Source organism: Bufo bufo, chromosome 6, assembly GCF_905171765.1.
Source record: "Bufo bufo chromosome 6, aBufBuf1.1, whole genome shotgun sequence".
NCBI lineage: Eukaryota > Metazoa > Chordata > Amphibia > Anura > Bufonidae > Bufo > Bufo bufo.
In genome coordinates this window covers 315082595-315105412 of record NC_053394.1, presented here as the reverse complement: position 1 = coordinate 315105412, position 22818 = coordinate 315082595, and the positions used below count along the sequence as shown (strand labels likewise).

At 45.0% G+C, this 22818-nt stretch overlaps 1 protein-coding gene across 2 annotated transcripts in view; it reads left to right on the top strand.

Annotated features, from left to right (window-relative positions):
- The first annotated feature begins 526 nt into the window (after positions 1 to 526).
- Positions 527 to 22818, top strand: part of PLEKHH3 (pleckstrin homology, MyTH4 and FERM domain containing H3) — a 66130-nt gene continuing 43838 nt past the window's right edge. The window contains exon 1 of one of the 2 annotated variants that reach the window (XM_040435875.1): positions 527 to 1571. In XM_040435875.1, the coding sequence (XP_040291809.1) occupies positions 1434 to 1571 (138 nt within the window). In that variant the 5' untranslated portion in view covers positions 527 to 1433. The remainder of the gene's footprint in view (positions 1572 to 22818) is intronic. The other variant, XM_040435873.1, reaches the window with a different exon arrangement.

Here is a 22818-nt window from a genome sequence, read left to right as displayed (position 1 = left end):
GGAACACTGACGTGTGAATGAGGCTTTATTTATTTTTTAAGGAAACATTCCTGGGGTATTGCTATTATGCAATTTTCCTCAGGTACAAGGGGCTTGGTGCTATTTACCCACCCCACCCCACCGAGTTAATTATTTACTAGTGCACTCTATAGACCCTGGGCAGTGGTTGTGTAGCTATAATTCCCTGGAGGACATGCTGGGATCTGTAGTTCCATAGCGGCTGAGGCTGGTCAATACTGTTCTTTCAGGCTTGGAGGGGTTAATTGCAGGGGCAGCACCCTGCTGCAGCTGGCTGCCCCCCTCCTCCCTGAGCGCTGCCAAGGGGCACATGATGCAACAAGCTGCAGACTCGGATCAGGGCTTTGCACAACCCGGGGACACACCCCCGCACTCCTATTGGCTGCAGGCAGACGGAGGCTTTCAGCCATTGGTCAGTTGTCGATCCCATCCCCCTCCACATGGCAGAGGGTGTCAGGCAGCTCCCTGTGTAGTGCAGAGGAGGAGGAGGAGGACTGTCATCCTCCCTTCACTGGAGCGCCCTCCTCCCTCTCTTCTATTCTCCCTCTACTCTTATCCTTCTCTCTCCTTGTTCATCAGGAAGTAGTTGCAGACACAGCTGCCGTCACGTCTTCTTCTGGATCTCTTCTTCTTATTTTCTTCCATATCCTTCTAAACTCTTTTTTGAAATTCATTGGATTCTTATGGAGCAGCATATGGATTTAAAGGGGATCATATTATCCAAGTAAAAAACGACCTCGTTACTGTGCCCTATACCTGGCTTACTGTACCTCTGGCCTTTTCATGCTTGGTCTGCAGCTGCAGCCTGGCATAGCTCTTACAAAAGGTCCCTTACAATCTGTGCCTGCTAATTCCAGAGGTGCCCTCCTGCTGTGGATGATCAGATCACCACTACAACCCCCAGCAAGTCCTAACTGGGGTGAGATCATGCCTTGCTGCCAGTAGCCAGCCTGTGGTGGCTGCAGATGTGGGCACCACCAGATGCCAAGACCCCTCCTTCCAACCTAAGATTGCACAGATAAAGAAGAGTGTCCTGTTCTTCCAGGAACCCTGATCTTCTTCACAGAGGGGGGGTTGGCTGCCCACCTCTGGCTTGTCAGATCATTCCCAACACTGGATCCTTCTCCTAGACCTTCAAGCCATTTGGATTACAAAGTATTTTATTCAGAATTGTCTTCTTCATATCAACTTGGCACACTGCCCCATGTATCTTCATCCTTGACTGCTGGGGCTGCTCTTTACACGGGGGTCTCTACGTCTCCCTTTTATATAGCAGATCTGAACATTGTCTGTGACTGCCCAGAAAACTGCTCCAGTTTTTATTCTCGGTTGGGGGTTGAAGCTTGTCAGATGTGAACCACCTAAGCCAAAGCAAAGGGTGGGGGGAGAGAGAGAGGTGGTGGGGACCCTTCTGAATGCCTTTACAAGGTTTCTGGTGGTGGGTCTGCTGCAGGCATGGGTTCACCCTGCTGGGCAGGGAATATGGTGAGAAAGAGGAAGAGGAGGAATCATTTGAGATGAGCAGTCCTGGTGTCCAGATGACCAACAGAAATGTAAGTGTCCAGTACATTGTCTACCACTCTACTCTGCGCTTTTACCAGCAAGGACCCATGAAATTGTGTAGAAGATTATTTAAGGCGATGTTCAAAGTTGCAGTTAAGTTGTCAGAGCTGGTTTTACAAATTGTCGATGACTGAATCCTGCCTATGAATTATTAATTCATGTAATAGCCGCTGGTCTGTGATGAATGATTTAACAGTCTAACGGCCTGTAAGCGTGCTTAATTGGTAGGTTTGTTTCTCCATTTTTGACCTTGGATATCGATGTGGTGAGATAAATCATTGACTTAGAAATATACAAGCAAGAGCTCCATGACATCCCAGGTACAGTCCAGTCCAATCCATTGAGTTATTAAGTAAGTTTTACTAGGATCAGATAAGATCCAGCAAATACACCTTATATACCCCTTAGGCCTCATGCACACGGCCGTTGTTTTGGTCCGCATCCAAGCCGCAGTTTTGGCGGCTCGGATGCGGACCCATTCACTTCAATGGGGCCGCAAAAGATGCGGATAGCACTCCGTGTGCTGTCCGCATCCGTTGCTCCGTTCCGTGGTCCGCAAAAAAAATATAACCTGTCCTATTCTTGTCTGCTTTTTGTGGACAAGAATAGGCAGTTATATCAATGGCTGTCCATGCCGTTCCGCAAATTGCAGAACGCACACGGACGCCATCCGTGTTTTGCGGACCGCAAAACACACAACGGTCGTGTGCATGAGGCCTTAGAGTACTTTCACACTTGCGACAGGATGGATCCGACAGGCTGTTCACCCTGTCGGATCCGTCCTTCCGCTATTTCGCCCTGTGCCGCCGCTCTGTCCCCATTGACTATAATGGGGACGGGGGCGGAGCTCCGGCGCAGCCCGGTAGTGCACGGCGAAAAGCCGCCGGAATAAAAGTCCTGCATGTCCGACTTTTTAGTCCGGCGGCTTTTCACCGCAAACTGCCATACTGCGCCGGAGCTCCGCCCCGTCCCCATTATAGTCAATGGGGACGGAGCGGCGGCACGGCGAAATAGCGGAAGGACGGATCCGACAGGGTGAACAGCCTGTCGGATCCGTCCTGCCTCAAGTGTGAAAGTACCCTTATTCAGACAGTCAGTGTTTGATTAGCGATTTTCATCAATGATTGGGAGCCAAAACCAGGAACGGGTCAGAAACACAGAACAGGGGCAAATCTTTCCATTATACCTTATCGCTATGTAGGCTTCACTCCTGGTTTTGGCTCACAATCGCTGATCAAACATTGACCGTGTGAAAATAGTCTCAGGGGTCGCTACTGGGCACACATCATGGATTTCCAGTAGACAAGGTTGTAGAGTTTATCAAGACTATTGACCACCATTCATGGGATAGTCAGGTCCTGAGCAAAGTAAAGAAAATTGTTAGGTGTATGGTCCACTTGATGGTCCTGGTTGGATGCAGCAGCTGGGCTTCATCTGAAAGTCTGAATTTAGGTAAACTTTATTTAGGTTAAACTGTTACTATGACAACCATTCCGGGAACTCCGCCAAGTTGAGTGTTGCTACATTTTACAGTTTTGTTACTTTGCCCCTGGCAATATTCATTGTCGGTGAGAAATAAAGAGAACGTTCTTCCAGGTATGGTAGCATTGGGACACACGTATTCAGAGGGCTCAGGCAGGTCCACCATCTGGGTCGTGTGCACTCGTTACGCAAGAGTACGCAGGTATATCAAATAACTTGTAGAACAAAAATACGTGCATCATCCATAATGTTAGCAGAGGTTGCTGTTTGGATTCGCCTTGTTGCTTCAGAGCCCTGTGGTGTTGGCCGGACCAGGAAAGGGTTAACAGTGTCCACATAATCCTTTCCATGGATGCCTCTGGATTTGGAGGTGGCTATTTAAGCGGAGTGTGAGCTGACTTCTGTTGGCGTGATGGATTTATCTGGTTTTAAAATCCACATTAATCCATAGGTTGACATTAGAGGATCTATAGAGTGACAGGTATGCGCAGATGGAGGATGGGAATCCATGGAAGTTCAATCTGATGTAGGTCAGTCACCTTGGTGCTAAAAACGGGTTTGTCTCACAGGGACTCCAGCCATGTAATATTGGTTGTTGTAATCCCGTTCACCTGCGTTTCAAAATAATCCACGTGGATTGATGGCAGGGACAGCTTCATTAGCTGTTCAGCCAACAGCGATCGCTTCCGATTTCCCCCATATACATGCATGCTCAGCCGAGCGTGTATGTCTTTTCAAGAGGAGAAAAGCCGCTGCCAGACACCTCTGGTGGCAGTTTATCTCCTGGGAGAACAGCTCAGGAGGTGATAAATATCGGATCGTGGTGGGTACGACTGCTGGCACCCCTTGTGATCCCCCTGAGTCTCCACTGAATGGATCGGTAGTGTGAATGTAGGTTCACCACTCCATTCACTTTTATGGGGCAGATGTAGAATGGAATCGGGGACCAACACATGCACTATAGCTCTAATCAAAGGGCATCTAGAGACCCATCCTTTTCGGGATTGCAGTCTGATATTTATTTACCTATCCTTTGGATTGGTGATAAGCAATATTTATGAGAGCGTTGATTAGCCCCGCTGCATGGCACTAACTCTTGTGTGGATCCGAGGCCCAGCAAACAGTATATCAGTGCAGGAAAAGGGAATGTCAGCCTCTGATTTCTGCCCCAATTCCTTTAGTAAATACGTGTCCGATTGGCCATAGGTAAATACCACGTGTGCATGTACACAGGTCATCAATATCAGATCGGTGGGGGTCCGGGACACCCCAAACCCCGCCAATCAAAAGTTTGAGAAGGCATCGGAGCTCCTGTAAGCGCCACGGCCTTCTTGCAGCTCACCAAGCAGAGCGCCGTACATTGTATAGCAGCTGTGCTTGGTATCACGCTCAGCCCTATTCACTTCTATGAGGCTGAGCGCTATACCAAGCACAGCCGCTATACAATGTACGGTGCTCTGCTTGGTCAGCTGCGCTTACAGGAGCGCCAATGCCTTCTCAAACAGTTGATCGGCAGGGGTCCTGGGTGTCGGACCTCCAACGATCCTGAGAATAGGTTATCAGTATCAAAATCCCAGAAACCCCTTTAATATCTATGGGAATTTGAAATGCATTACACAATTAAAGCTGAGAGGTTACAGATTTGCTGCACAACTTTGTTGCGGATTTTGTTGCAGAAATTTCCACAACTGAAAATCTGTTCCATTCAACTTACTGAGGCTTGCAGAAATCCATGTGCTTGCCGCTCATTTAAATGAATGAAATTGATTTTCAGTCATGGAACTTTCTGCAACAAAATCTGTAGGTACACATACACATGTCCATCTCGCCCTGAATTACTAGTTGTGGAGATGCCACCTCCCCGTAAATGTTAGCGTATATCATCAGTGGGCATGCTTCTTTTTTTTTAGATTGTTTCTGAAGATAGTTGTAAAGTTTATTAGGGAGGGGGGTCATTTATGCTGGTCTTAGATTCCCCCCCTACGTTGCCGTAAGGCCCCTTTCACACGAGCGAGTATTCTGCGCGGATGCGATGCGGGAGGTGAACGCATTGCACCCGCACTGAATACTGACTCATTCATTTCTATGGGGCTGTGCACACGAGCGGTGATTTTCACGCATCACTTTTGCGTTGCGTGAAAATCGCAGCATGCTCCTCTTTGTGCGTTTTTCACGTAACGCAGGCCCCATAGAAATGAATGGGGTTGCGTGAAAATCGCAAGCATCCGCAAGCAAGTGCGGATGCGGTGCGATTTTCACGCACGGTTGCTAGGAGACGATCGGGATGGAGATCCGATCATTATTATTTTCCCTTATAACATGTTTATAAGGGAAAATAATAGCATTCTGAATACAGAATGCATAGTAAAACAGCGCTGGAGGGGTTAAAAAAAAATCAAATCATTTAACTCACCTTAATCCACTTGCTCGCGTAGCCGGCATCTCCGTCTGTCTCTTTTACTGTATAGGACCTGTGGTGAGCATTAACTATAGTTCAAGGACCTGGGATGACGTCACTCTGGTCATCACATGGTACGTCACATGATCTTTTACCATGGTAAATCACCATGGTAAAAGATCATGTTACGTACCATGTGATGACCGGAGTGACGTCATCCCAGGTCCTTGAACTATAGTTAATGCTCACCACAGGTCCTATACAGTAAAAAAAGACAGACGGAGATGCCGGCTACGCGAGCAAGTGGATTAAGGTGAGTTAAATGATTTTTTATTTTTTTTTAACCCCTCCAGCGCTGTTTTACTATGCATTCTGTATTCAGAATGCTATTATTTTCCCTTATAACCATGTTATAAGGGAAAATAATACTATTTACAGAACACCGATCCCAAGCCCGAACTTCTGTGAAGAAGTTCGGGTTTGGGTACCAAACACGCGCGATTTTTCTCACGCGAGTGCAAAACGCATTACAATGTTTTGCACTCGCGCGGAAAAATCGCGGGTGTTCCCGCAACGCACCCGCACATTTTCCCGCAACGCCCGTGTGAAAGGGGCCTAAGAGGTACGTCTCATCATAAGGGCTCATGCACATGACCGTATGTATTTTGCGGTCCGCAAAAAAATTATCCGCAAAAAATACAGATGACATCCGTGTGCATTCCGTATTTTGCGGAAACGGAACAGCTGGCCCCTAATAGAACAGTACTATTCTTGTCCGTAATGCGCACAATAATAGGACATGTTCTATTTTTTTGCGGAACGGAAATACGGACATACGGAAACGGAATGCACACTTTTTTTTGCAAACCCATTAAAATGAATGGTTCCATATACGGTCCGAAAAAAAAACGGAACGGACACTGAATGAAAATACGTTTGTATGCATGAGGCCTAAATTAGACGGATCTACGGCAGTCCGTGGGCCTGGCGTAATAACTACCCCATACAATGAAGTAGTTTTTCTCCAACATTTTAGCCTGTTTGCAGGCGTAAATGTTAGTAAATTTTCCAGGGCTAGGGGCAGGAGCCAACACTCCCCTGCTCTGCCCCCATTCCACCAAATGTCAAACATGGAGTAAAACTTAAATATTGTTGCACTACAGATCAAAAAAGAGACTTGTGACTTTTTTTTTTACGACTAAAATAGGCACAAATCCCTTGATAAATGACCCCCATGATCTTTTACTCTTACTTGAATTGTGCATTTTATATCCACTTTAAGGTAGACATCTTTATTTTTTTCCATGGAAGTCCATGGAAATGTTGCATGACGAGGCAATTTACATTGACTTCTATGCATCTTATATCACACATAGTGCCAGCAGCTGCAGTTTTGGTGGTTGAAGTGGTACAAATGCGTTGTGTTTGTACACCTCTGTTCCTATGGAAGTGCATTGTGTAAGGTCTGAAAGAAACCCAACAGATACAGGATATAAATGCTGCCAAAGTCAACATATTACCCTGCAGTGATTGGAAAAGGGCCTATCGCCTGGGGGCCCAGACCACTCTCTGTGCTGACCTCTATCCCGACACAAAACAATATAGTAGGGTAAGGGTAACAAGCGTGCCTGAAAGTTCAGTGCTGTTCATGGAGAGTTTCTAAAATCGAAAATATTCCTCAATGGGAATACTCAAGTCATATGGCCAGTCTTAGCACCCTAGGACATTACTAGTATTTCTTCACACAATTGTCACCGAGGAATGGATTTTCTGGAAAATAAATTTGCTGGGCGACATCTGGGAATTTGTTCATCAATGCAACCCTTCAGCGTTCATTTTCACAATGGATGTTCAGCACCTGGCTTTCCAGAGCAGCAACAAAGCCCCTCAGTATCTGGCCCGCGGTGAAGCTCCCAGTAATGAAACCCACATGCTTCATCTGCTGCCTCTGAGCTGCGGATTTGCTGGCCTTGCACTTCTAACCCATTCCTCGCAGCACACATGCCGGCAGAAGCACAGTGGCACACTTTGAACATTTAATTGCTTTCATGGAGGTATCTGTCAATTATATTTAGGGAATTCCATGAACTTAGGAGAAACTCATGGGTTACGTTGTTGGGTGCAAAATGTTGACATTTCTAGTTGGTGCAACAACCTAGATTGCTCTTATTTATTGACTTGAGAGTGCACCCAGCTTTCTAGAGTTCTGAAGAGCATATCTGTCTTATGTTATGCAATTATTTGTCTTCTTCATATCTGTGGATAACTAGGTAGAGCTGTCCTTTGGATTTGTTACCCAGCTTGTGCGCCCATACACATTATGGACATGACCAGCTAATATGTATTGGGGTATCCTAACTTTCCCCTGAAGGCAGATGTTGGGGGAAAGAAGGTTTGGGCATGTTGGGTTTCAGCGTGCCCTATTCTTTGTTCCCATGGACAGTCAGAGGAGTCTGGCAGTGCCTTATTCCCCTTTCCTCATTGAAAACACACTCAACTGACTATATATATGGATGAATGACCAGAAAGTGATATCATCCAACAGATATCTCTGGCGTATGGGCACCTCTAGGTCTTATGTACTGCCTGGGATTTGGACAAATTTGTAATATGACAACCATAGATGTCCAAGGAACTTGGACAAGGTACCTCTCCATGGTTCCAGCAGAAAACAAAATTGTGGTTTGCTCCATTAGATGCCATTTTATGGAGCTATAGAAGCTTTTAGTGGTGTATATCTTCATAATACGGAGCTGCAGGGACTCCTTGTGGTACTGTACGAGCTCCATGTCTGCAGTTCTACATGTACATGAGGCTTTAGCATTAGTAAACCCTAAACCATCTCTAAATCAAGATGCAAAATGTAGATCATCACAATGAATGGTGCTTAAATATTGCACAGCTATAGACCAGATGTGCAATACATCCTGGCAAGGAGCATAAAAGAATCTATAAACTCTGATAGGATCCCATCAAGGATCTTTAAGTACGGTATGTATTGCAGATTTTGCTCTTATGAGTCATAGGGAGCAGCCTGCTGGAGATGTCTGGATCCGGCATTGCCGGGCGCTACCTGATACCCGCAAGCCTCATTAACTATAACCGAGCAGCGGTTTTTCTCCGGCTGATTCTCTGCATATTTGCTGGGTTGTGACCGGATCTCCATTGATCCCCATTATACTTAACAGGGGCCAGAAGGCAACGCGGTAGCTTCTGGCAATCTAGAGAGATCCTGCCGGATCTAAAAGCGCTAGACTAGCCTCAGTCTACTATACAAAACCTATTACACTTTAATATATCCCCACCTAATAGGGCATCCATCTACTATCCAAAGTGAGAGTCACATCCGATACACATGGCAGCATTATATGACCTTGTTCTATAAGCATGAGCCTAGCCATACATCATTAGACATTACGTCTGGCTCGTAGATGGTCTGTGAAGGCTGTACAAGAATTGCATACAGGCCGAAGTACAGAAAAAAACTGAATGTCCCTGATGATTGTCTGAAAGTGAGCAGAGGTGATGGCTGCATTCACACACCTCAATCATTCCCTCTGTATGGGGATGAATGATCACTATTGCTATCGCTTGTCCCCATGGATCGCTCATCCCCATATATATTTATTGTTTCTGGGCAGCAGATCCCTGTTTGCACAAGACGATCTGTTACTCAGAAATGGCGATTTTGGGTGCCACATCAACAATGGTTGGTGGCACACTCAGGGTATGGCTACATGTTCAGTTTTCTTAATGCAGCTTTTGAGGCCAAGAACAGGCGAGAATTTAATAAAAAAAAAAAAAAAAGTTGCCTCTCTCCTTAATACTTTCTCTCCTTTCATGATCCGCTTCTGATTTTGGACTAAAAAACTGAATGTGTGGCGCACCCTTACATGGAGAAATGACTACGGTAATTAATTTAATCTGCCTGATAATCTGTCCATGTAAAAGGGCCATAAATTAAAATGAGGATTAGGCCAAAACAGCTGAACAATCACTGCCATGATCTAGTACAGGGATCAGCAACCTTCGGCACTCCAGCTGTTGTGAAACTACAATTCCCAGCATGCTCCATTCATTTCTATGTGAGTTTTTAGAAGAGCAGAGCAAGTATGCATGATGGGAGTTGTAGTTTCACAACAGCTGGAGTGCCGGAGGTTGCCGACCCCTGAATTCTAGTAGGTTTCCATTAATGGGAAGCAGATCTTTTTTGATGATAGGATCAGACAGCGACAAAAAAAGAAAATCCGATCAACTTTTTAAAGAAGTTGCCCCATTTAGGACAGTTATGACATATGCCATAGGATATTCTATAAATGTCACATAGGTGCGGGTGCCACCTCTGGAAAACTCTTCTATTTCCAGAACTGGGACACTGAAGTGAATGGAGAGCACACTGCGCATGTGTGACCTCCTCTCTGTTCACTGCTGTGGGACTTCTGAAAATAGCCCAGCAAGCACACCCAGCTAACTTTTGGAAGTCCCATAGCAGTGAAGGAAGAGTGAAAGTTGGACAAGAAAGGGCCCTATTACGTGGGCACATAAAGCAGACGATTGTCGGGAGCGCAGCTTTCCTGTCATTCACCTGCTCGCTAGAGGAGGCCGCTGCTATTACATGCAGCGATCTCCTCCTCAGTATGGGGACAAGCGATCACTAATGCATCACTAGTCTCTATACTGTCTCATTGTCTGCCGGTAACTGGCGATCTGCCATCGGGTAATCGGTGGCAGTATTACACTGCCAGATGATTGTTAACGAACGTTCAAAGGAATGTTCGTTAGCGATCATCTTACCAATAATCTGCCTGTGTAATAGGGCCTTAAGGCTACCTTTCTATTCACCACTATGGGGGTTCCTAAAATAGCTAAACCAGCACACCACTATTTTCAGAAGTCCCATAGCAGTGAATGTAGGATGGAAGCGCATGCGCGGTTTGTTATCCCTTCACTTCAAGGGCCTAATCTGGAGATAGGAGCTGACCAACACCTATCTGGTGTGTATATATATATATATATATATATATATATATAGCATGTCCTAGTGTAATGCTATAAATGTCCCAGTGTTGACAACCCCTTTAAGAAGCACCATGTTACTCTGTGCCAGCACTGAATTTTGCTGCAAAGTTAGTTGTTAGCCATTTTGGGAAATCACCACCACGCTAATTGTTGGGTGGCTTTAAGGAAGTGGTTTTGCCTTTGTGTGGTATTCTGTGCAAACTTGGATCCTCATAGAATGGAATCTCTTTCTGTAGAAATTGAGTAAGGAGCGGCTCTAGCATTAGGTTAGCTGGAGGCTGTAGAAAACCTGTCAGACAAGATGCGATGATCACACCTGTCTTCAGTGATAAGATGTCAGTTTTTATCTCCAGCTGGGGAGGACTGAGTTAGTTGTCACAGAGAGAAGTTGCTATGTAATAAGGCCGTGACTCTGCCCTCTTATTACCTCTCTTATATGCTGATACACTGGTATCCGTGATTCAAAAATTTTACAAGATCTTGTAGTTATAAGGATTCTTTAAACAGGATCTATCGGTTCAAGTACATAATTGTATTCCCTATAATAAAACCATTCTGAAGCATCTTGTCTTCTAAGGGTACTTTGACACTTGCGTTGTTGGATTCCGGCAGGCAGTTCCGTCGCCGGCAATCTGTGTGCAAACGGATACCATTTGTAGATGGATCCGGATGCGGATCCGTCTCACAAATGCATTGAAATACCGGATCCGTCTCTCCGGTTATCATCCAGAAAAACTGATCCGGTATTTATCTGATCCGTTTTTCCAGAACACTTGGGGCTGGATCCGACATTAATGCATTTCAATGGAAAATAAGGCAAGTGTTCCTGAATTTTGGACGGAGAAAATACTGCAGCATGCTGCGGTATTATCTCAGTTCAAAAACCATACAACTGAAGACATCCCATACAACCATACAACTGAAGACATCCTGATGCATCCTGAACGGATTGCTCTCCATTCAGAATGCATTAGGATAAAACTGATCAGTTTTTTCCCCGGTATTGATCCCCCAGGACGGAACTCAATACCGGAAAAGTTTAACGCAAGTGTGAAAGTACCCTTACTCTGTAAAATCATCTTTTGCATGGAAACATACAAATGGTAATAATTATAAATGGCGAGGGGCCTTTAAATGAGGGATATATGCAAATAGTTCAATTTTAGATACAGACAGTATTCAGTGTAAATGCACAAAACCATCAACAATCATCAATAAAAACCTATAAAAATCAACAGCCGTGGCACAACTTGAAGCTGCAAGGCCCCAATGCAAAATTTGTAGAAAGACCCTCTCCATCCTTTGCCATTTATATAGGGCATTTTGGTCCCCCCCCTAGGCTCATGGGCCCAGGTGCAACTGCTACCTCTGTTCACCCCCCCACCTGACCCCACCCCCCATAGTTACACCCCTGATCATTAGCTTGGTAGAAAGAAGGTGACCAGGACTCAACTGTTCCTTTTCATGGATGAATGTAAAAATGGCGGTCTTCAGGGTTGTATTGATTCCGTACTGGCGGTTGTTTAGTGGTGGTTTGTAAGATTGTTACATGTAAATAGGCCTTGGCCCTCGTGCACGTGGCTGTATTATATAATATAGCTCTGTATTATACCATAGTTCACTATTGATTTATTGGGGTGTTCTCCCCTAGAAGCATTGCTAGTATGGAACTCTAGGGATCATACAGTTTCTTAAATTAAAAACAAAGTCCATGTATAAGAGTGATGTCACACAGTTTTGTGGAAGTTTTTGATGATGTTTTCTAAGCCAAAGCTAAAAGTGGATCCAGTAGGAAGGAGAAGCGTAGGGGTATGTTCAGAGTCGGACGATTTTGTTTCATAATGTTTGCCGTGGGCTTTAATTCAGAGCTGCTCTACATTTAGCTCCTCCGCTAAAACGCGAGGAAGCTCCCTTTGCGGCTCTGCGGGACCTGTACATTCTTGGAGCAGTCTTGAAAACTGGGCAGCAAAAACTCTCAGCCACATGAACTGCAGCGCGGCCTCCCATTGAAAACAGTGGGATGTGGTTTTAGCATGGGTTCAGTCCTGAAAACCCTGCGCCCCAAATCCTTCATACCTGAAGTCTTTCCTTCATTTTTCTCATTCTCTACCAACCCACCTCTGGCTTTGTGCCAAAAAATGCATCAAAAATGGCCACAAAAAGTTGTGTGACAACACCCTAAATGTAGTTTTTCAGTTTGTAACATATGCAAAGAATGTCAACCTGTCTTACCGGACAAACCTCCTCTGCAACGTCAAAATTCTTTAGTCATGGCCTAGCATGTGCATGTCATCACTGGAAATAAAGAATCCGTGACCCTGCTGTCCTGTTCCACATGTTGTAAAACATGCTTGTATTCTGTTGGTGTGTGAGTGTCATAGCCTTAATAAACGTGGCTTCATATCGTAAAATTATCCCTCGGGCCCACCAGTCATTCACAGCATTTTACAGGGGCGGACTGGGAACAAAGTGGCCCTGGAAAAAAATACTTAAAGTGGCTCCATGTTGTAGTTGGGTCCTTATTGATGGAAGGCAGGGCCAGCAATACCATATTGTGGCACATTACACCAACCCAGCAGAGCCAAATACCTCAGTCCATCACAAAATGCTGCGAGGAGCACAAAATATATCCGCAAAAACTTCCACTGGCCGGCTGTGAGGAGGACTCAGGCGGACCCCTGGGCATCGGCCCACTGGGAAACTTCCCTGTAAGGTCTATGGCCAATCCGCCCATGGCAATTTGCCATTCTATGGGGAATTCATGTAAATTTTAGAGGCTATTTTTTAATCTGAACTGCTAATACAATGCTGAATGTTAATAGGCGATGTTCACACACAAAATACTCGTCCCAAAAATCTAGTATGGAACTCGTGACAGAAAGCAGAAGCTGAGCCGTGGGTTAAGCCAGGGGGCTGCAAGCTGATTAGCTTCATTCTATGGGTATGATCATTGAGTGGCCACCCACCATGGTCTCATCTCTGGATCTGGTGTAGAAACCAAGGCAAAGTAGGGCAGGACGTTTCTTTTTTCAGCAGGTTGACAAAAAATAAAAAATGTTGGCCTTTTCATCCAATTAGAAAAATGGGAGGCAGATTTCATGTTTATTCCTATGTGGTTTCTGGGTTAAAATCAGTGTAAAAACCTCGGTGTGAACTAGCTCTTAAGCAATTTATTTTTGTAGTGTCAGCATACCACACAGTACCGTACAGAGATTGTCATTGCTCAAATTGGTCCCTGTCCCAACTGGGGATTACAATCTAAATTCCAAGTGAACCTATTTGGGCCCTTTCACACGAGTGAGTATTCCGCGCGGGTGCAATGCATTGCACCCGCACTGAATCCGGACCCATTCATTTCAAAGGGTCTGTGTACACGAGCGTTTCTTTTCACACATCACTTGTGCGTTGCGTGAAAATCGCAGCATGTTCTATATTCTGCGTTTTTCACGCAATGCTGGTCCCATAGAAGTGAATGGGGATGCGTCAAAATCGCATCCGCAAGCAAGTGCGGATGCGATGCATTTTTCACGGATGGTTGCCAGAAGATGTTGTTTGTAAACCTTCAGTTTTTCATCATGCGCTCGAAAAACGCATCAATGCATTGCACCCGCGCGCTAAAAACTGAACGCATCCGGACCTAATCCGTATCGCTCGTCTGCAAGGTTCACACATCTCTGTCCATGACATTGTCTGTGAAAAAACAGTCTTTGTTGATCCATGAAAATGTCTGTGAAGGGTCTGTTTTTTGCCCTCCATGTATTTCCAATTTCCATGTGCTCTGCTAGGCTTCTCCTACCAATGGTCAGTGAAAACCACTGGCAGAGCGCTGATGCCATCCATGCCCTGTAAGTGGTTTTCTCAGACTCATAGGGGGTCATTTACACAGACTAGCTTTTTAAGTTGGTCTTTTACTCCACTTTTGCGTTGGTGGAAGATGCACCTTGTTTATGACGAGACGTGCACCTCGTCATAAATTAAGTGCACCGTCAGCAGTCCATGGGGGAGATTTATCAAACTGGTGTAAAGTAGAACTGGCTCAGTTGCCCATAGCAACCAATCAGATTCCAGCTTTCATTTTCTAAAGGAGCTGTCAAAAATGAAAGATGGAATCTGATTGGTTGCTATGGGCAACTGAGGCAGTTTTCCTTTACACCAGTTTGATAAATCTCCCCCATGTGCTTGGAGGAAAAACTAGACCAGCCCCTGGCTGGATTAGTTTTTGGCCAAAATTTCTGCCTGTTTCCAGGTGTAAATGTTGGTGAATTGACACGCCCCCTCAACACTTCTGTGCAGGGGTGCACCTTTCTGCTGCCTGAGTCGAAAACTGAAACGGCAACCCTACCTGAAATGGTAGGAGAAGCCTAGCAGAGCACATGGAAATTGGAAATACATGGAGGGCAAAAAACAGACCCTTCACAGACATTTTCATGGATCAACAAAGACTGTTTTTTCACAGACAATGTCATGGACAGAGATGTGTGAATAAGGTCTAAGACCCCTTGCAGACGAGCGATACGGATTAGGTCCGGATGCGTTCAGTTTTAAGCGCGGGTGCAATGCATTGATGCGTTTTTCGAGCGCATGATAAAAAAAATGCCAATTTCTTAACCTAACCCCTTTTCCACAATGAAAGCGCTCATTGCCCGTGGCCCTTCCGCTGCCCCCCTCTTGTCCCCCCGATCACCTCACCTGGCCTCATTGGTGGTGCACCCCTGCTCCTGTGTGTCGAACGTGACACAAAAATGCCTGTGAAACAGGACGTTCAAAAACTCACAAAAAGGTGGTCGTGCAACATTTTTATGCCAAAACCTGGTTTAAAAATGTTTGTAAATGACTCCCATGGATTTCAAATGGCATATTTCCACAACATTGACCAAAGAAGTGCATGGTGCTGCTAAATGGATATGTGTGCTGCCCGTGGAGAACAGGAGAACATGGTCAGCACACACCTGTGATTCACTGACGTGTGAATAAGCCCTTATTATGATTTACCAGACTATGGAGAAACATGGATCGTACTTGGTATGGTCTCAGAAACCATGACTGAGATCGAGGATGATTTTTTTAAACCCTCATGCAGTCTCCTGCTAATGAAAAATACCTCGGTCAAATGGGAGGAGTGCTGACACCATGAAAAAACAAGACAGAACAAATGATTTTGCAAACAATGGAGAAAAGAACCATGGATCGCACATCCACCTGACATTGTGCAGTACCGCATGGCGGCTGTTGCTGTTTTTTACTTAGATTTTTTTCAAAAATAGAAGTAGAGGCTTTTCTGTGTTTGTAGCTCCTACCAATCCTTTACAATCCACATCTGGTTGTGGCTTCAAAAATAGGGCATGGGCCCACGTGGCATTTCCCTTGCGGATCTCTTGGTTTTCAGCTGCAGCAAAACTTGCACCATATAGTACAGATTTAGTTGCTGAAATCCCTGTGGAAATGCCACATTTTCACCTTCTACGTTGCAAACGGTGAAACCTGCAACATAAACTCACATGCTGAGGATTTAAAATCCGTACCGTAATCGTCCGCAGGGACATTTGTGAAAATCTCATCCACTTTGCAGCTACTATATACACTGTGGGTTTTTCTGCAAGCAGCCCTGCTGTAGAGAATCTGCAGTGTATATGCCATGTGTGGATGTACCCTTACACGCTAAAATTGAGATGGACTGGTAGCATGCGCCTACCAATTAGTCTGTCTTCAAAATGGTCATATTAGGCCGCATTCACACATACGTGGATTTTCACGGACCACGGTCCGCGAAAACCTGTCCTGCTGAGTGCACGAGCGCACGGCGTCATTGGTTGCTATAACGCCGTGCGCTTCGTGCCGCCACCGCTGTACAGTAACACACTCGTATAGATCATATGAGTGTATTACTGTACAGAGGCGGCGGCACGAAGCGCACAGCGTCATGGCAACTAATGACCTTGTGCACCTTAGCAGGACGGGTTTTCACGGACCACGGTCCATGAAAATCCACATATGTGTGAATGCGGCCTTGTAAACCTTTCTGGCAGCCTATTCCGGTAGAAAACAGCCTGCCCGAGTTCACCAGATCCGGCATTGCCCGATTCACTCGTTTACCACTGGGTAAATTCCTCTAAAATAACTGATCTCAGATGGAATGGCTAAAATGGATGCCAAATGTGCATACATGGATGCTTTAAATACTTTAAATCTGTTTTTTTTTCTTTATTTTTCGGTTCCTCTGGCGGACCACAAGAATGAAAAATAAACGGCCTTAGATCTTTTGCACATGACTGAGATTTGAGATTCTACATCACATTGGATGCAGAATATACTGAGCTGCAATATCAGACAAAACCCAAGGCCAGGTGTGGCGATGTTTCTGAGAGAGAGAGCAGCCATGTTTTTCTAATACTGAATAGAGCTTTTAAATGCATCCTCATGCTTGAGGTGAATCTGGTATCTTTCTTAGACGAAAAAGCTGACCTACAATGGGAACGTGCTGAACGTATGAAATACTATTTTCCGGCACACAACAGATATTGGCCTTATTATTAGGCACCAGCCCATAAGGTTTTTGGAGCTACCCATTTCCTGCAAGATAAATACCAGTGGTGATGAAATGACGTTGTGTACAGAAGAGCAAGTCTTCCCAGGTCACCACTGTAAGAGGGAAGTCATTTACTCCTATATACAAGTAATAACCTACAGCCACATGTAAAACTGGATATCATCAGTTACCTCGGTTTACCCTGGTCTGACCTCCAGGACCAGGAAACGGAATCCTTAAATATTCACAGTTCCATCAAGTCCTGGCAGAGACATTAGTAAGCAGTCGTTAAGTTGGGAATTATTCAAAGGTAAGTATGTTTAAGGGGCAACTGTCTGAAACTTTATCGGATCTTTTTTACTTTGATCCAGAAGGTATTATGATCATTTTGTTAGTTTTAGTACAATATCATTTTAGATTTTTTAGATTCATGTTTATGTGGGAGTCGGTCAAACAAACATTCTACCAGCACCTACATAAGTGTACACCCACCTTTAAACAGCCGAATGAAGAGTCAGGCTGGTCCCCCAGAGTACGAGATGATCCTCTAGTGAGCCCAGTCTCTAAAGCCAAAGTGGACCCCAAAGGTCCTGAGGATAGGTCATCAATATAAATAAAGCGGACAACCCGTTAGCGGTTTGGGATTTTTGGCAACTTCAATTTCGAGGTCACACAGGAAGATACCGGTACTATAAACTGCATGCGATCGTTACGGGAACTTGGTAGACAAGGTTGCAGTGTGCGTGCCCCAGTGGCTTTCAAGCTTCAGAAGGTTCTCCCTATCAACCTACCATGTTCACATTGAACATGTACGTTGACATTTTTACAATTGACATTTACTATGAGGAAACTGTGGGGTGATTTTGTGTGTTTGTGAAGACACAGCTGTGTAGTGACATCCATCTTCGTAAATACCTTGTTTTAAGAAGGCAACAAACAACCGTTAATCTGGTGTCATCACCATGAGCCATGAGGTTAGTGGTAGGGACCTAATTACATGACACTTCTAGGAGGAGGAACCGGTTATGGATTAGATAGCTGCACACAGTAGTTGTGAATCAATTTTTACAACATAAGGCCTCTTTCACACTACCGTATGGCTATTTCAGTGTTTTGCGGTCCGTTTTTCACGGATCCGTTGTTCCGTTTTTTTGTTTCCGTTGTGTTTTTGTTTCGGTTCCGTTTTTCGTATGCCATGTACAGTATACAGTAATTACATAGAACAAATTGGGCTGGGCATAACATTTTCAATAGATGGTTCCGCAAAAAACGGAACGGATACGGAAGACATACGGATGCATTTCCGTATGCGTTCCGTTTTTTTGCGGACCCATTGACTTTAATGAAGCCACGGAACGTGATTTGCGGCCAAATATAGGACATGTTCTATCTTTGCACGGAACTGAAACACGTAAACGGAATACATACGAAGTACATTCCGTGTTTTTTTGCCGGAACCATTGAAATGAAAGAAGAGAAAAACCTTATTGATGCGGATGCTAGTTACCCCTTTTAGGGGAGAAAATTACTTCCCAAATTATGGCAATTAGGATAAATCCCTGGATCAGCATCGCATCTCCCAAAATCTAGTAAGGCCTCGTTCATAGTTACGTTTGAATTTCAGTGGCCTGATCCGGCTATGTACTGTCGGATCCCCATCGACCCCATAATGGGATCCGGTGGTGATGTGGCTGATTTTCTGGTATAAATGCCTGGTTTTGGTTGGACAGATACTACTACATGCAGAGATTTTTCTCCGGCTGACAGCCAGCATTTATGCCGAAACAGCCTGTTGCATCAGGCTACCCGATTCACAATGCTACTGTGAATGTAGCCTCTGGCAATGTTCACACCTACGTTGTGAAATCTTGTAGGCTGTTATGGCAGAGGCCATTTCTTTGCCCAAGCCTCCAACCTCCCCAAATGTCTTTGACATATTATATTATCCTCCTCTGTGTTGATTACACAGTTTAGTGTCATCTGCAAATATTAAAATTCTACTCTGTGAGCCCTCTATCAGGTCCCAATATATTACCAGAACAGGCCCAATGCTTATTTCTGTGGCACCCTACTTGTGAATGTGATCCAATATGACGTACCCGTACATCATTTAGGTTAAGCAGTGCTAGCACGCTACATACATGGCAGGTGCCAGCTGTACAATACAGCAGACATCTGTCGGCAATAACCAGGTTCACAGATCCCAGTAATTTAACCCCTATGGCTGCGGTCAATAGTGACCGTATCATCTATAGGGACAGGGTTTTGCCTTCTGATTGGAGCCCCAATGGCAAAATCATGGGACTCTGATTGGTTGCCATGACAGGCTGGGGCCTTGTGAAGGCTCCCAGCATTGTCACAGTGAGCTGCCTGTGAAAATCCCATGGACTGCAATAGTATTCAGTTGCAATCTTTGGGACAAGTAATCAGAAGATCGCATGTTCAAGTTCCCTGAGTGGATTAAAAATTATAGTGAAAACAAATTTTAAAAGTTTATAAAGAAATAAGAAAAAATATTTCTTAAAAGGTATAATAGAGAATATATAAATTTGGTATTGCCCTAATTGCACTGACCCGCAGAATAAAGCAGAGATTTCATAAAACCCCCCCAAAAAAAATTGCGAGCCACAATGCACGAACTCCCACAGTGGGGCAGCCGCAGTGGATTGCGGACCCATTTACTTTAATGGGTCCGCGATCCGGCCGTTCCGCAAAAAGATAGGACATGTTATATCTTTTTGCGGAACGGAAGTAGTGCTTCCGTAGGGTTCCGTTCCGTGCTTCCATTCCGCATCTCTGGATTTGCGGACCCATTGAAGTGAATAAAAAAAAAGCAGTATGGATGTCACACGGACATCATCCGTATTTTTTGCTGAGCTGTGTTTTGCGGACTGCAAAATACATATGGTCGTGTGCATGAGCCCTTAAAGGGGTTGTCCAGGACTTTACTGTGGACGGTCTTTATCCTCAGAATAGGCTATTGATATCTGATCGGCAAGGGTCTAACACCCTGAAACTCCGCTGTTTCAGGGCAGCGGCACCAGAACTACACCGATCCATCCATTGTGTAGTGAAGGAAACTGGTTATCGAAGCTCTGCATTTATCACTACACAATGGATGGAGCTGTGTAGTTCCGGCGCCGGAGATACTGCAGAACAGCTGATCAGCAGGGCTGGGGGCGCCCGATATTATGGCCAACCCTATTACATGGATTGATGCATAGACAGTGATCGGGTAGGGTACCGTCTGATAGTATGCCACAGAAAATAAGCACATACCCGTTTGCTCGTTCATCATGTGATTGGCGGCACATTTGCACAGGACAATTATTGTTAACAAGTATTCCTAGGAATGCAGGTTCCCGATAATTGCCTAAGGGCTCATTCAGAGGGCCGTATGCTGTCCGCAAAAATACGGATCTGTTTTTTTGCCGACAGTTCAGCATGTCCGCAAAAAACGGATTGCATTCCATTTTTTTGATGATCCATAGGCCTCATGCACATGACCGTTGTTTTATTCCGTGTCCATTGTTCCGTTTTCCGTGATTTTCTGCGGACCCATTGACTTTCAATGGGTCCATGGAAAACTCGGATAATGCACCGTTTGTCATCCGCGTCCGTGATCCGTGCTTCCAGTCCGTCAAAAAAATATGTCCTGTCCTATTTTTTTCACGGACAACGGTTCGCGGACCCATTCAAGTCAATGGGTCCATGAAAAAACACGGAGGCACACAAGATTGTCATCCGTGTCCGCGTCCGTTTTTTTTCTATCATTTTCAAGGCAAACTTGACTTCGATTTTCTTTTCACTTTTCATGTCTGGTGATCCTCCAAAAATCAAGGAAGACGCACGGAAACGGATCACTGAACAACGGAACAGCTTTTTGCGGACCGCAAAAAAATACTGTCGTGTGCATGAGGCCATAGACTAGGGCCATGTCCTGATTTTCACTGACAAGTATAGGACATGTTTCATTTTTTTGCTGAGCAGTGCAATGGAAGAAAAGGGCCCAATAGAACTGAATGGGACAGCATCTAATCCGCAAAAAAACCAAAAGGGATCCGCATTTTTGCGGACAGCATACGGCCGTCTGAATGAGCCCTAAGATCATTGGCCTGTGTAAACCAAACTTTACCCTGGTCCAGTCTGGAACTTTCCTCCTCATAGAAGCTGACCAGTCGGCTTTTATTTGACTATTTGACAAACTCTTTTCAGAACTATTTGTTACATGTAGGGCTTAGGCTAATTAGCGTTTTCAATTCCGCTATAGAGATCAGTCATGGGGTCTCAATAGCAGAAGAATCCGTTCATGACGGATGCATGCGGTTGTATTATTGTAACGGAAGCATTTTTGCAGATCCATGACGGATCCGCAAAAAATGCTAATGTGAAAGTAGCCTTAGAAAAATGAATGACGCACAATCCTGTATTACAGCTTTAAAACCCTTTGTGCTTCTCTTTTGGAGACCCACTGCCAGGTCCCTATTAAATTTAGAATCGGGTCCTCCATTTGGCCACCTGCCGGAGCGTTGGATTGAGGTGACAACACCTGGTGTGGGACAGATGGGACATGTTGTTAAATATAGAGTGTCACCTTCATTTCTCCTGGACGGACGCGGGAGGATGGAAACTTGATCTTTTTCATTCACTCGAGTACTGCCTGTAACAGCAGTGTGTATAGGGTGCGCAGCAGGTTCTCAGACAGCGACGTGAAGAGATTTATTATCCTAAGGGCCCATTTCCAAATTAGTACTTTTGTGATTGTTTTGTGTGTTTACTCAGGGCATTGCTGTGAACACTAAGGCCTTGTTCACACTTTTTTTTATTTATTTTTTTTAAGCGATATTTGGCGTGGATGCTGCACCAAAAATTAGCAGTCAGCAGTGCTGAATATGTCTCCTGTTGTATATAGTGGAGGCTACACTGCACTTTACGTGGCTTTACGGTTCATAGCCGTGACAGCACCAAGAAAGGGCGTGCCCTTATTTGGCACAATGTCCGGATGGACGCCGCTGGAACCCTGAACCGGGAGCGGATCCGAAACGGCAAAATCCACCATCAGAACTAGCCCTAAGAACGGTAACAGTAATGGCTACATGTAAGGCTACCTGCATATTCTGCAGATTACACAGTTTTTTTCCCGCGTGGATTCTCGCACGGAAAACTGCAGAGCAATACAGTACCAGCAAAGTGTATGAGATTTCACAAAAGTCATGTACACTTTGCTTTTTTGTTCCATGCAGAAATTGATCAATGCAAGGGTGAGATCTGCGGCAAAACCACATCAAATCCACACCAAAAACCGCAGGTAACACATGCGCCGGGAGCAATTTTGGTGCGGTAATACACAGAACTCTGCACTGAAATCCGAGTGCAGGTAGCCTTAGGGGCCACATGGGGCCTAAAAGGCAGTGGAAAATCTGCGGTGCAAAGGGAAATCCCAAGCATAAATTGACATGTGGCAGATCTCAAGTCCATGCCGCAGGTCAATTTACAGTGCAGATATATTTTTTCCTGCAATGGATCATATTTCTTAAAATCTCATCTACTTTGCCAGCACTGTACAACCCTGTAGATTTGCGGCGTGAAATCTGCAGTGTTTACACTACATGTGAACATACCCTAAGGGTCCATTCACACGTCCGCAATTTAGTTCCGCATTTTGCGGAACGGAATTGCGGACACATTAATTTCTATGGGGCAGCACGATGTGGTCCGCAATTCCGATCCCGAAAAATATAGAACATGTCCTATTCTTGTCCACAATTGCGGACAAGAATAGGCATTTTTTATTCAGTGCCGGCGATGTGCG